Source organism: Scleropages formosus, chromosome 7 (genome assembly GCF_900964775.1).
Source record: "Scleropages formosus chromosome 7, fSclFor1.1, whole genome shotgun sequence".
NCBI lineage: Eukaryota > Metazoa > Chordata > Actinopteri > Osteoglossiformes > Osteoglossidae > Scleropages > Scleropages formosus.
Window position 1 is genome coordinate 25,881,850 of NC_041812.1, and position 13,870 is coordinate 25,895,719.

Consider the following 13,870-nt stretch of genomic DNA (forward strand, 5'->3'; position numbering starts at 1 on the left):
CTCCGAGAAATTAAAGATAAAAATACTTACAACACTACTACAACGTAACACTACTTTACAGAGCTCGGAAAACGTGCGGTGTTGCATTTTGTGCGCTTTGCGAATGTAAGTAAACACACAATTCCAGAGATTTGGAGAAAAACGTCTGCAAAACGATGAAATGTGACCCGACCAAAATAAGACTGTAGAACTGGCCTCCTGCCAGTAGATGTCGCTGCCGCTGCAAACGGACACCTCAGGGCCGGAGTTCGTGGATCGATTAGCAATCCTTCCCAGCCCAAAACAAAGACACAGCTCCGGCGAGAAGACGGTTCTTTATAAAACAGTAACAGCAAGTCATGGGCAAGAAGCATAAGAAGCACAAGTCAGAGAAACACGCGTATGAAGGTGAGAGGGTGGTGGGGAGCGCGCGAGAGATCGCGGTGCTGAGGAGCGGAACTGCAGCCCAGCGTTAGCGCGCTCCGACTCGGAGTCCGAGTCCCAGCATAATTTAGGCCACCACACACACACCAGTTACTCAGATCATCCGTAGCTTCACTTTGGTGTGGATTGATTGGTGCCCTAAAACGATGTGGCCAGACTCATCTCACGGGGAAGGCTGTGGCCAAGCAGCGCGATGACCGCTCCGGCTCCGCGGGTTTCCGTTCGTTTGCCCGGCAGCGAGCCCACGCGCGGGAGAGCCCTGCCGCTCGCTTAAAATTCATGCGGTCCGGTGGCAGACAGGACAGGTGTCGTGGTGGCAAGTACTAGCGAAGTACGGCTTTTTTCCTTCCCCCCCTTTTCACCGTGCGCGTGTCCACCTTACACAACACACAGAGTACCCGGAGAAGCCACTGCGGCTCGTGCTCAAGGTGGCGGGCAGCGAGGTGACGGAGCTGTCCACGGGGAGCTCGGGCCACGACACGACCGCGGGCGACGACAGGCTCGAGCACGAGCGCCACCGCGACAAGAAGAAGAAAAAGAAGAAGAAGGGCGAGAAGGAACGGAGCAGCCCGGCGCCGTCGCTCGACGAGAAGCGGAAGAAAAAGGTGCGTGTGCTCGGCGGCGCGGAGGGATACGACCGACGCGGCGGCTCACCGTCATTCTTCATTCGCGTTGCTGTCTGACACCTGGGTACTATATAATATTATAGCGGAGGGGATTCGAACCAGCAACCCTAACACTGCAGTTCTCCGAAATGGTGGAAACAAGTAACAAAAGTAACTCTACTTTAGAATCATGTGCTGTACGAATACACGAATAAATGTGAATGCTCTGCTCCAGTTTTCGAAAAAGAAGGGCCAAGATTCCGTGGACACCGACTGGGAGGAGAGAGAGCAGTGTCAGACCCCAGTACGGTGCGATGTGCCCCAAGAAAAGCACCTGACCCCGTCCGTGGCCAAGATAGAAGGTATTAACTTTTTTTTTTTTTTTTTAATAGACCTTTCTAAGGCTTTCCTTTGCGTTCTTCCACAAGCCTGCATTGATCAGTTCACGTGACGTCATTACTCGTGTGACGTCGTTGCTTGGCACGTCATTGCTCTTATGACGTCATTACTTGACTAAAGTACATTACAGTAATGAGATTTGTTTTGTGTCTTGATTCCGTTTTGTATTCTTTGTCTGGATTGCTCTGCGCTTTGTGAGCCGAAATTGTGCTTTTGTCTTGCAGAAAAAGAGCAAAGCCCTCTGCAGGAAGCCCTATCTCAGCTGATAAGACAGCTGCAGAGGTGAGCACTGTCTTCCAGATGTCTCTCTAAGTTCAAGTCGTTTTTAGCCTAATTCCTCTATGTAGCTTGTAGACAGTAGAACGAAATGTCGTTTCTCCGAGACCATGGTGCAACACAGAACAGGAGTACAGGACAATGAATACAGGACAAAACCAAAAATCAGGGCTGTACTGAAGGCTAAATCTGCATTGCTCCTGGAGATCCTTCGCTCCACATGTTATAGCAGGTATGTTCAGTGTGAAGTATAACTCAGAAGGCCCAGAAGCTCATAGTTGGGGTCCCGTGTGAAAATATGTTGTGAAAAAAGTTAATCATTAATGGCAGTCGTTACAGTAAATATCACAATAGTAATTCCATCGACTGCGACCCTCCCAGAACAGGCAGATGGAAACTGAACAGATGTCCCCTCCCTATCTTTTAGGCAGTGTTCAGTGATGCTAGGATGAAATTTGCTGTGATATTGACATGTTCTTGTTTTGTTTATAGGAAAGATCCCAGCGCTTTCTTCTCCTTCCCAGTCACAGACTTCATCGCTCCAGGATACTCCATGATCATTAAGAAACCCATGGACTTCAGCACAATGAAGGAAAAAGTAAAGAAGGATCAGTATCAGTCACTGGAGGAGTTAAAGGTAGAGTTGCCCTGCTCTTCTACTCTTTGTGAACTACATTTCAACTTTCTAAGTCCTAAAAATGTAAATGAGCATTTGGTGCTTCTCAAACCTAATAACTGATTCCTATTAGTTACTGCTTTACCTGCTAATCAAGGTTTTATTTTCTTGACAGGAGGATTTTAAAATCATGTGTGAAAATGCAATGATATACAATAAACCGGAGACCATTTATTACAAAGCTGCAAAGAAGCTATTGCACTCTGGATTGAAAATTCTAAGTCAGGTTGGTGTAAATGGACGTTCAGATTGGCAGGACACCATTATTTTGTACCTCACGTGTTGAAAGTACGAAGTCCTCCAATTGTGTTTTCTCTGTGGTGTCGTGTTATTGCTCTGTACACACCGCTAAGGGCCTTACTCCCAACATTAGTGTTTTCCAGTGAAACTGTTACTTTGTGGGGAGCACTCAGCACTTGTCCACAAGTGGAACATCAGCAGTCATTTAAATTTTCACCAAGTTTTCCTTTCCACAACTTGTCTATGCTGTCCAGGAGAGGCTTCAGAGCCTGAAACAGAGCATTGACTTCATGGCTGACCTGGAGAACACAAACACTGAGGAGGGGAAGCCAGGGAAGGAGGGATCCTCCAGCCTGGACCTGTCCAGAGACGGCCAGTTACCCACAGATACTACTGAGACGCCCCAGTCGCCAAGGAGAATTTCCAAGGACACTCCCAGGTCCTGCCAGAAATCTGCCCAGAAGAATGACTGCTCAGATTACAGATCTTTAATTACCCATGGTTAGCATTACATGCAACTAACTACACAGATTTTTTTTTCTTTTTTACAAAGTTAGGTTTTGTTTAGCTAATAAACTGCTGGGTAGTTGGAACAAGTGTTTTTTTTTTTTTTTTTAATTTTTTTTATACTTTTTATTTTTTTTTAAGTCAGGGTGTTTGTCTCCCATATCCTAAGTCTTTGAGTGATTATTAGTATAAGCATTGAACCTGTGCTCTGTTTAAATGAGTCTTGCGCAGTACAAGTAAACAGTGCATTCTTGATCTACCACTCCAGGCAGGACAAGGACTCCAAGGAGGAATCGCTGAGGAATGGTACTACTCAGGCTGAAAGGGGGCTAGAAGAAATCCGGAAAATCATTGAGGATTCCGGAGGCAAATTGTCCAACAGGGAGCTACAGAGTGAGGTAGGGCACAGCAGTAAGCAAAATGTGAGCTCTACAAAACTTGGGAAGTGGTACCTAATCTACGCATCATTATTGCCGCTCTGCTGCTATTCCTCGGCCGCATGTCTCCCAAACATAGCACTCGTTCTGCATGGGGAACTCAGGTACTCAAAGCACACTGTTTTACATTGTAGTTCCTGTCAGAATCAGAGAGGCCCAATGACAATTCTTTAATTCTCACCTTGTTAGGTTTCCAATCATGTAACCGATTCATCAATTTCTAGCATGAGGACCAGTAGGTGGTCTAGTGGTGATAACTGTCAGATAACTTTGCAGTTAGAAGGTTCCAAGTTGGAATCCCCTCTCACACTGCTGCTGCTTGATCCAGTAAAAACTATACAGCAGTATAAATGGGTAAATCATGCTAAATGGCTGAGCACACAAACCTAACATTGTCTCCTTGGACCCATGCTTCCACTCTGGGTCTCTTCAACACTACAGGTCACAGCAGTGTCATAGTTCTCTGTCTTGAGCAGGCTCCATTTTCTTCTGAAGCTTCGATAAGGGGGTCTTTTTCTGTTTTCTGGATGCCAGTTTGTGACTGTCTATATGTTGTCTTTCATTTTGTGGTGTCACCTGCCTGCCTTTTAACTCATGTTTTTACAATATCTGATTCCTGTATCTCTCTTCATTTCATTGTATTTAAGGTGGTTATGAAGGTGTTTGTTATGGATTCTTCTTTCTGTTGCTCTCTAGGTAGTGATGAGACTTTTTTCCTTTGGCTAATAGAGCAAATCTGACATATGTCAGCTAAATAAAAGTTACATTTTCCTTTTCTTCAGCTGGAATTTGAGAGGCGGAAGGCAGACGGCACAACCACTCTTGGGATCCTGAACCCAGCAGAGCTGGCAACTGGAGGTAGAAAATGCAGTACTACATTCTGTAAAGCTGTGTACTTTTGAGTCTATGGTATAGTAAAAGACAGTAAATGGAAAGTCTCCCTTTCACATCTCTCTCAGACACAGGATACTGCCCGGTGAAGCTAGGAATGATGGTGGGCCGGCTGCAGAGTGGCATAAACACCCTGCAGGGTTTCAAAGAAGACAAGAGGAACAAAGTCACACCTGGTAAGGCTGTCAGACATGTACACATCAGTGCACACCATGTGAGGGACAACCATGGATACTGTGTGTCTTGGTCACTTTTACCATTGGTTTTTTCGTGTATTATGTGAGCAGTGTTTGGAAAAGGCACTGGCAGCTTGTTCTTTAATTAAAATGGAAGAATTTAAAATGTGAGGAGTTTGTATGTTCTTGTTTGCATTTTGTGAGTTTCCTCTGGGTACTGAGGGTTTCCTCCCATAGTTCAAAAACAGGTGAATTAGTGACTAAGTTGGCCATACTATGTGAATGAGTGTGTTGTTGCCCTGTGATGGACTTTAATTGTTTTTTTTTCCCCATTTTCCCTCATTTTGTATTTTGAAGTCTATAAAAACCTGTTTATGTGTTTGAGTTGTGTGTAACCTGCTCCTTCACAGTAGCCTACATGAATTATGGACCATTCAGCTCCTATGCTCCAGTTTATGACTCCAGCTTTGCCAATGTCAGTAAAGAGGATTCTGACTTAATATATTCGTTCTACGGCGATGAGTCCAGCCTGCAAGGTTCAGAAAGGTATGTGAAACATACACACTTTATCTTGAGCACAACATTATTGGCAGGCGCTATCAGTCATTTTATGCCAGTAGATGACTTTTTCTAATATAAGTTTGGTATATGTTTAAAATACTGACGTCTTTTCCGCCAAACAAATCCTTATGTGGAAGAACACTGCTACTTGTATGTCGCAAAATAACTTGTAATATTTTTGTATCGCAGTTGGAACATATCTGAACCACATGCCATGTTTTTCTGTTCTGACAGCATCTCTGAGTTTCTGTCAAAGACAGAAGAACATATGAGCAAACTGGCTGATAATATTTTGGATGCCTTGACGAACGGTGAACACTCGAAGTCGCTGCTCGAAATGGAAATGGTAGGGCAACGATGGAAAAAGTGTACACTACCTTGTTGCTCTCTCTTCTGTTAAAACACTAGCTTATTATCTTCTCCAATTTATAAGACTACCGAGGAAGGTGAAGATCCAGCAGAAGAAGCAGAATCTGCAAATGACGTGGAGGTAAGGCGCCTTGTGAAGCACATGTTGGTGTGTGGGGACAGGGAAGCTGTTGCACAGTTGAGTCCCTATTTTCTTCCAAAACCAGTTCCCCAACACCCACAACGTTGGCTCCGAGTGCATCATCAGGAATCTTGTCCATTGTGTTGTATGCCATACACTAAGTCTGTGTACCACAAAGAGCAGAAGTTCTCACCCCAAGGCTGTCAGTCAAAATTATGTAATGAACCCCTTCAGCTGTGTTTAAGTGCTAGTCTCTCTCTTCCCACTGCTGCTTACAGATAATTGAAACGGAATCAAGCAACAAGAGTACTCTGGCCGCCCTGAGTTCTGTGAAGGAGCTTGGTCTGGGTTTGGATGTTGACTCCCCAACTTTTGACTCAGAAGGTAAGGGAACAGGGTCTGTGGTTATGTGTGGGTAGAGGACACAAATGTGCAGGAAATACAGGACAAAAAAAGCACAGACAGAAACCACACTGCACTCTTAAACCAAAACAACTCAAAAATACAGCTTCTATGTATAGCAGGTTTTTTTTTTTTTTTTTTTTTTCCCCTTCTAGATAAAATATTGTAAATTTCCTTGATCATGTTTTTCCAAGGAGCTATAAACATATAATCAACCGTCCTATTTAATTAAAGCTGATCCACACTTTGATTACAGCCCAAGGTCAGCAAAGTTAATATGGCAGGTAGTGTGTTGAAACCAACTCTTCATTTCTATCTCAGAGGCCAGGCAATTCCAGCAAAAACTGGACGAAACCACATTGCTCCTGCGAGAGCTTCAGGAGGTCCAGAATGAGCGTCTGAGTTTGAAACCTCCTCCAAACATCATCTGCCTCTTAGCCCCGAGCAGCAGGGAGCTCCAGCTAGGTATGAAAACCTCTTCTATCCCCAGTATCAGAAATCAGAATGAGTTTTATTGGCCAAGTGTGCTGACTCACACAAGGAATATTACTTTAGTCTGTGTTACTTAGGAGCCAGAAGGATTCATTTAACATGTTTTCATCCTGCAGCTGAGAGAGTGACAGGAAACCTCATGCACCTTGCTAGTCAGGTGACACCAGGGGATGTGAGCAGTGTGTATGGGATCAGAAAGGCAATGGGGATTTCACTGCCTATGGAGTTGCTGGAGGAGAATCATATCAACCTTACTACAGGTCAGTTGTATACACACAGATACACCTAGTTGCTTCCCTGCTTGGAGATTGTCTTAAGTAAAACAAGCTGCTCTGATTAACCAGTCATATCACCTGTTTACCACTGCGCTATCTAAACATTTGTCTGTTCAGCTTCAATTTCCTTGTATCACTAGCTTATCGGTGGGTCTCAAAACATGTCAAACTGGTAGTCGGGCTCCCATCTGAGGAAATGTTTTCTGTCTCAGAGTCAGACGCCCCAGAGTCTGTGAACGTCTTCCCTGCCAGCGAAGAGGACACGGCCATAGTTGTATAACTTGGTGGGATGTGAACATTTTTAAACCTTGGGAGCTTTAATTGCTATTGTACAGAGGGTACTTTTTTCTTTTGTTTGTGTTTCACATAATAAACTTTTTATAGTAACTTGCTATATTTCCTCTTGACCTCTATCACCACACAACCATCACCTAAAAAGAATTGCCAATCAGGCACACACGAATAGCGGTCACATTCTCAACTGCTTGTAGTCTAGACAAGTTAAATTATTTTATTCACCATTACTGTACAAAAGGGGGGGGATGTTCAGTTACACTTGTTCTCCTGTGATGCTGTAAACATCAGACAGTGGATATTAGAAATTAAGATTACAACCAGTAGGGATGGTCAGGACAGATAGCGATGATAGCTTGGTGTTTGACTTCAGTTTATCACTTTTTTCCTTCATGGCCACTAACTGTTTCTACATTTTTTTTAAGCTTTTGCCAGTTCCATCAACTCAACATCAATGTTTGTTGACTACCTGCACAGAAAACTACAAACTTGTAGAAAACGTCTTACCTGCTTCAACAGCAATAGCAAAGCATAGCACCCAAAGAAAGTAGCCCACACAGCATGTCTTCAGCAAGGCAAATAACACACTGAGATTTATGGTGGCCTTTAAGCAACAAATACAAAATGCTGCATCAGGCTTAATATGTAAAATGTTCAAAACAAAATGAGGTAAAAATGAGTACTACACCTGATCTGGGTTTTTCTTTTCACTACATTAGATGTAATTTTCAGAACTAACAGAACAGTATTTTTTCTCCATAAGATGCAGCAAAGTTTGACTGTTTCCAATAACGAAACATTTTTATGTCAAACCTTATATGAACATTACACAGTAATTAAACAGAGTGTATGTTAATTATGGAAGTTGACTTAGGGAATCTATTTTACCTCAAACTATCCTACGTTGATCAACAGTAAAAACTCTTGTGAAGAGCAAACATTAAAGAACATCTTAACATAATGAGTATGTACAAAGTAATCAAATAAGCTCCAGTTCAGTTCTAAAATGTTGTGGCCATCACTCGGAAGATTATAGCAATTCCTTGCACTGGGAACTGGAATGTTTCCAATAAAAAGCTTTACAAAATTCAGCAAAACAGACTTAATACTACTGCATTTATGGTGACTTCAACCCATTTTTCCAAATGGATACTTCCCTTTTTGTTAGGGAGCATAAATGAAGGAGTAGGTAAAAAGTCAGTATATTCAGTTGCACTGGTGTATGCACGTTCCAGTCTTGGACTCAGCTCACACTCATGCCCTGTGACTTGCTCATGTCTGTGCACACAAAAAAGGTCTTCAGCTCGCCTTTACCCTTTACATTAATGAGGCCCCGACACTTGCAGGAATAGCCCAGCTTCTGCAGAACAGTGGCCGTCTCCTCCGTCACCTGAATGGAGACAACATGATGATGTGAACGGGTAATTCTCCTTCCGTCCATCTCTCACGATATACTGTTTACTCATGGAATGAGTGTTGTGAAGAGCATGGTTGAGGTGCGTGTGACTGTGAAAGAAGCGGGGATGGTCATGGGCTCGCTAGACTACCTGGATCTTGCCCAGCTCTCCAGTACTTTCCATTCTGCTGGCCACGTTCACAGTGTTGCCCCAGATATCGTACTGCGGCTTCCTGGCTCCAATAACCCCCGCAATTACTGGCCCATGGTTAATCCCTGGCACATCATAATACAAGCAAAGTAACAATGTAATAACTCGTACACACTGACCTTCACACTTTCGGCAATGTCCTCATTCATCACATTTAATGAAATCATTTTCTGTGCATTTCTACAAGCTAGTTTCTCTGTTGTGACTGGACTACTGATGTTATACTGGGAGACTTAAGTAGCTGTACAGGGTTGAAGGTCAGCAAGCGATTCAGACCCAAATACACAAGCTTCAGGGCCCACTCACCTACACGCAGCCGGAAGCTGTTGAAGGAGTGCCTATTGATGCCATCCAGCTTACTGATGAGTGCAATGGCAAACTCTACCATGTTCCCGATCTGTGCCTGCTGCCTTTCACGATCCTGAGTGCAACAAAGGCAACCAGCTAAGCAGCATTCCACAAGACTTCTCCAACGATTCAAGAAAAAGTGAGTTCCAAGTACAGAGCAAACATGTCTATACATTGTATTAATCTGAAAGGCCTACAACCACAAGAAATGGCAAGTCTGAACCTGATCAACAATGAAGTGCCTCAGTTCTCCACCATGCAATCAAGACCATTGACGAACCTGTAATTCACCTCGCTAATGGCTTCTTTCCCTCCACCTCCTCAAGATCACAAACCTGGTTGTTTTCCTGTCCCGGGGTCCCACTGAGCCCAGCAGCTGCCATGTAGGTACTGCCAATGGTTTTGATTTTTTCCACACCACTGAACTTGGGTTTGGACAAAAGCTGCACGGACATGAGAGGCCAGAGTTAACTAGGCATGAGGCAAGATCTGTATGCATTTGTCATGGTATGAGCTCTTCCTGGAGAACTGACCTCATCAAAATCAGCAATGATTTCATTGAGGAGCCTCAGACATTCCAAGCCCTCCTTGTTGATGTCACACTCAGTGTAGAATTCCTTGAAGTCTGGAATCGAGGCAAACATCACGCACACACAGTCATAAGACTGGTAGTAGAGGTCCTGTAGAAAAAGCCCAAACGCAGACAAAATCCAAGGTCGGTATATGGTCTCACATTAAAACAGTGAAAAGAACGTAATCCACAACAAGCTACCATCACAATACAAAGTTTATCACCAGTGCCCTTTTAATAGCCTTAACGGCTGTGAAAAGACTAGAAAACTAATACCTTCCTCAAAGCAGCCAAACATCAATGTGTATGTAAAGCAGCCATTCCCATCAAGCGTCTCATAAAAACACTTCCCGGGAAAAGTGAAAGAGCCTTTTTCTGAAACACCCTTTAATATATTTACATCAGTTTTGTGCATTGATTTCACTCACATGTTCTTAACCTGCCCATTGAGTCCTCCCGGTCCATTTAAGCATTTTTGAAGACACACAGAGTATAGAATAAACCAACCTCATTCTTTTTGTTTTCCCCAACAAACAGTGTAGCCACATGGGCTGGCAGGACATTCTCCAGCAGGAGTCGGTTGAGGTTCTCTCGTGTCTCAATCTCATCTTGCTCCAATCGGTTCTTGTTCTTCAGCAGAAAGTCCTTGCGGCAGCAGTATTCATTCTGGTTTGGGTTGGAAAAATGTGAAGATGAGAACAACGGAAGGGGAGACTCTTTGGTGCACTGGGCCCTCGGATGAATGCGAAGACAGCCACTTCCTCACCTGCCATATGATCAGGAGGATAGTGAGCAGGAACAGAGTGATATATATGCAGCTCATGCCCTGGGGATGCTTCATGATACCTGCAACAGCCAGGATGTCACTGCAATACAGGGACAGACAACTCCCATCAGGCACATGAGGAACACAATGAGCAGTGATGACACACTCTTCACAGCTTCTGGTCCACCTCATGGTGATATTCTGCCTGGACTACTACTGCAAGTCTCTGCTTTCTGGTCTTCTGGCTGCTGCCATGAAGCTTCTTCTGATACAGAATGCCACTGGGCAAGTTGTGTCTAACCTGCCAAAGTGTTCCCATGCATCTCCTTCTCTCTCTGCACTGGAAGAACCTGATCACTCACTGTGCCCCAGCCACGCTACGAATCATAGCCTCTGGGTGCTGGGTGGCCCCATGCACAGGAGGTCTGATTCAAGAGCCTAGAGGTTCTCAGTTTTGGTGTTCATCTAGTGGGATGATTCCCCCTCAGAACTGCTGAATCCCTCTCAACAGTTGAAAGGTCTCAGAGTACACCTCTTTAGGCCCCACTTCTTTCCCAATCTCCTGTTTACTCCATAAACTTGCACACTATCTGTTACAAACATACATACATACATAAAGACCTTTTCCCTACCAACTCTATATGCAGGTACTTGCGTTACATTTGCCAGCAAAAAAGGTGGTGTAAGACTAAGTAGCTGTACTTGCATGTCTCCATCTGTAACCGTTTATTGATGAAATGCACTTTTGTTTACTCTGAGTTGTATGTTTCTTTGGAGAATAGAGTCTGCTAAATGAACAGATGTAAATGTAATGGAGGACATTGAAAAGCACCTGCTGTTGTAATAGAGTAGCTGGCCATAGCACTGGAAGAATGACACCTTTGAGCTGAGAATGATGACATATCCAGAGGCAGAGGCAAGGATGATCAGGGCCAACTTGAGCTCAAAGCTTATGCCAAGGAACACTCCAGATGCAATCAGAGCAAGGATGCAGCAGTACACAGAGTACTGAAAGTAAAAGAGGAGACCTGAAAACTGTAATTTCATATACCCAGAGCAGAATATAAATGTAACAAAATTACAGTTTTTCTAAGGTGGAAAACATACAGGAGTCAACAATATTTGTAATCAAACTGGAAGTTTGATAAAATAGCTGATTCCTGTACACTGACTTCTCATGACTCAGTGGTGAATGTGATTTAAACTACAAACATATCAAATTATGAACGAACTTCTTGTGTTGTATTTGTAAGCTGAGGAGACAGTATTATTTGTTTTTAACATGGCATAGGTAAGTTACTCACAGGCAAGTAGAACAGCCCATTGCAACCTGATTCCAACTGCTCTGCATGTCCGGAGGTGTTCATGTGGGAGGTGATGTTGAGTTCACATGGTAGTGGGTTGTCTATGAAACACTGCAGGAAAAAACATTATAATCAGAGCTCTGACAGATTCCAGACAAAGTGATTTAAGAACTGCAAAGGTTTTGGAACTTGGGATTATTCTGTGTGATGAGACTGAAGCAGGAATGGAGCACTGCGGTATCACTGGTTACACAGTGTAAGTGACAACAATTACCAGTCTGAAGACAGCCATGATGAGGATAATAGCAGTGGAAATGATGGTCAAGGGAAGACGTAACCAGGGTTTCTTCCCTACTGCTTCTGATAGTGAGGGCAGCCACTGCAAGGCCAGCTTCTCTGGGAAACAATGCTGATACATGCAAAGATACGCATTGGGAAAAAAAATTGCAAGCAAGGACAGAAAACTTCCATAAGAACAGTGATTTACCACCGTGTTCATGCATGGTGAAGATCTACAAACAAGGTCTCTGTTCTCAGCTTGGTGCAGATACTGACCTGCAGGTGACCCGCGAAACAGACAGCAAGGGTTGCCAGGAGAATGCACGCCAGCACCCCAAAACACAGGCCTAGTTCCTTACGCCTGTGTACAGGTAAACAAACAGCTTCATTTTCCATATTCATATTCACTCAGATGGAAGCTTTTAAATGGTTCCTCACATAAAAATGCAAACCTAAAAATTCCATTTTAAATTCTTTTATGTTTGTATATTGGAAGAAAACAATTACAATTTCTATACAATTCATTTCTGAACAGGTTTATTGCGCATATTGTTTAGCATTTAGTCCGCAGACAAATCTCGGAAAGCGGCAAACATTGCAGAGAATGGAAATGGGTACCCACTCATTTGCTACAAATAACTGGATGAGGAAGATGCAGAGGAAGATGAATGCTGCACAGCCAATGTAGTACTTGAAGTTGGGCAAGTCGATAGCTCGGTACTGGAAAGAAAAGAACGGCAAGAGGTAATGACTTCCCCACAAAACCTGCTCGTAATATGGCCTCCAGCGGACAGGAGGGTGGAAATGAATGTCTGTGTAACGACCAAGACAAACTGATAATCTAGTAAAATACATCCAACCCATCCAGAGGAATATTCAGAAGCCCATGCTTGTGAGATGAGTCATACCTGTTTTTCAAGGTCCATCTTGGTGAACCACAAGCTAAAGGTGCTGAGCTCCTCAGACTTCACCCACTGCCTGGGGAGAAGAGGGACACAAAAGCTGACTGATGGATGTTCAGGAGCCTGCTGTGCAGTCATAGATGGAAAGGTCCTTAATCTATTTATACTTATTATTCTCAAGATAAACACCATTCTGCAGTGTTCCACACTGTTTAAAAATTTGAATTGTCTTATCTCAAAAACCCAGCTATCCAAGCTGTACACACTGGTCCTTGTATATGTGATACCGAGTGTCCGTCACCTCAAAGCTTCTTTTGAGTTTTTGAGGGAACAGCAGTTCAAAAATACACACTTTATGGAGCTCAGTTCATCTATGGTTGTGGTCATCTCGTTGTGGAGGTCTTCATCAAACTTGTTCTTCTGACACATCATCCTAGAGGGTAAGATACAGATGCAGTGAGGGAAATATGAAAAGTCACTGTTAATAGTGAACTGGCAGCAACATGAAGGTTATCCCAGGAACAGGCTTGATGTGAGTGATCGGTCAAACATTAGCAAGAGTCACCAGTGTCAGTAAGACGGATAGCTGAAAGAACAGGCTGCCCAGAAGTGTGTCCGAGTTTCAGTAAGTAACAGTGTGTGTGTGTGACATGCCAAAATACCTGTGTTTTGCACCTTTGTTAAATGTCTGTATGTCACATGAAACCACGGGAGAAGCACCAAAGGCCCCTATAGTCAGTTTACTTCTGGAGTTAAAATATTAAGTCCTCAAACAGTAAAGTTCTGAAAATGCTACCCACAGAAGTCAGCTAAAAGAGCACAATGGACTTAGCAGGGATGGATTAATGACCACGTTAGTTATACGAACTGCTGCCACATCCTCCAACCCTGGGTCAGAAACACAGAACTGAAGGGAATGCTATAGAGATGTTATATGGTTAGTGCTTCA

At 43.6% G+C, this 13,870-nt stretch overlaps 2 protein-coding genes across 3 annotated transcripts in view; one reads left to right on the top strand and one right to left on the bottom strand.

The window, feature by feature from the left end:
- The first annotated feature begins 262 nt into the window (after positions 1–262).
- On the top strand, positions 263–7,236 carry brd7 (bromodomain containing 7). The gene is made up of 17 exons (XM_018738940.2): positions 263–387; positions 817–1,028; positions 1,264–1,390; positions 1,652–1,709; positions 2,196–2,340; positions 2,495–2,605; positions 2,874–3,058; positions 3,395–3,524; positions 4,346–4,421; positions 4,523–4,630; positions 5,041–5,176; positions 5,426–5,537; positions 5,625–5,681; positions 5,960–6,065; positions 6,405–6,548; positions 6,692–6,835; positions 7,063–7,236. The coding sequence occupies exons 1-17, from the start codon at positions 339–341 to the stop codon at positions 7,128–7,130; spliced, it is 1,968 nt and encodes a 655-aa protein (XP_018594456.1). The 5' UTR covers positions 263–338; the 3' UTR covers positions 7,131–7,236.
- A 119-nt stretch (positions 7,237–7,355) lies between these two features.
- Positions 7,356–13,870, bottom strand: part of LOC108926319 (adenylate cyclase type 2-like) — a 33,932-nt gene continuing 27,417 nt past the window's right edge. For both annotated transcript variants that reach the window (XM_018738939.2, XM_018738938.2), the window contains 14 exons: positions 13,274–13,354; positions 12,928–12,997; positions 12,642–12,739; positions 12,296–12,380; positions 12,015–12,149; positions 11,741–11,851; positions 11,269–11,444; positions 10,437–10,536; positions 10,178–10,336; positions 9,633–9,779; positions 9,435–9,542; positions 9,058–9,172; positions 8,692–8,816; positions 7,356–8,534 (listed from right to left, as the gene is read on the bottom strand). In XM_018738939.2, the coding sequence (XP_018594455.1) occupies positions 8,388–8,534; positions 8,692–8,816; positions 9,058–9,172; positions 9,435–9,542; positions 9,633–9,779; positions 10,178–10,336; positions 10,437–10,536; positions 11,269–11,444; positions 11,741–11,851; positions 12,015–12,149; positions 12,296–12,380; positions 12,642–12,739; positions 12,928–12,997; positions 13,274–13,354 (1,657 nt within the window). In that variant the 3' untranslated portion in view covers positions 7,356–8,387. The remainder of the gene's footprint in view (positions 8,535–8,691; positions 8,817–9,057; positions 9,173–9,434; positions 9,543–9,632; positions 9,780–10,177; positions 10,337–10,436; positions 10,537–11,268; positions 11,445–11,740; positions 11,852–12,014; positions 12,150–12,295; positions 12,381–12,641; positions 12,740–12,927; positions 12,998–13,273; positions 13,355–13,870) is intronic.

Excerpts from the sequence above, each read along its gene's own strand:
- brd7 (XM_018738940.2), top strand. The coding sequence starts at position 339 with ATGGGCAAGAAGCATAAGAAGCACAAGTCAGAGAAACACGCGTATGAA. Across the intron at positions 1,029-1,263 it reads ACGAGAAGCGGAAGAAAAAG|TTTTCGAAAAAGAAGGGCCA; the intron begins GTGCGTGTGCTC and ends GCTCTGCTCCAG. Across the intron at positions 2,341-2,494 it reads AGTCACTGGAGGAGTTAAAG|GAGGATTTTAAAATCATGTG; the intron begins GTAGAGTTGCCC and ends TTTTCTTGACAG.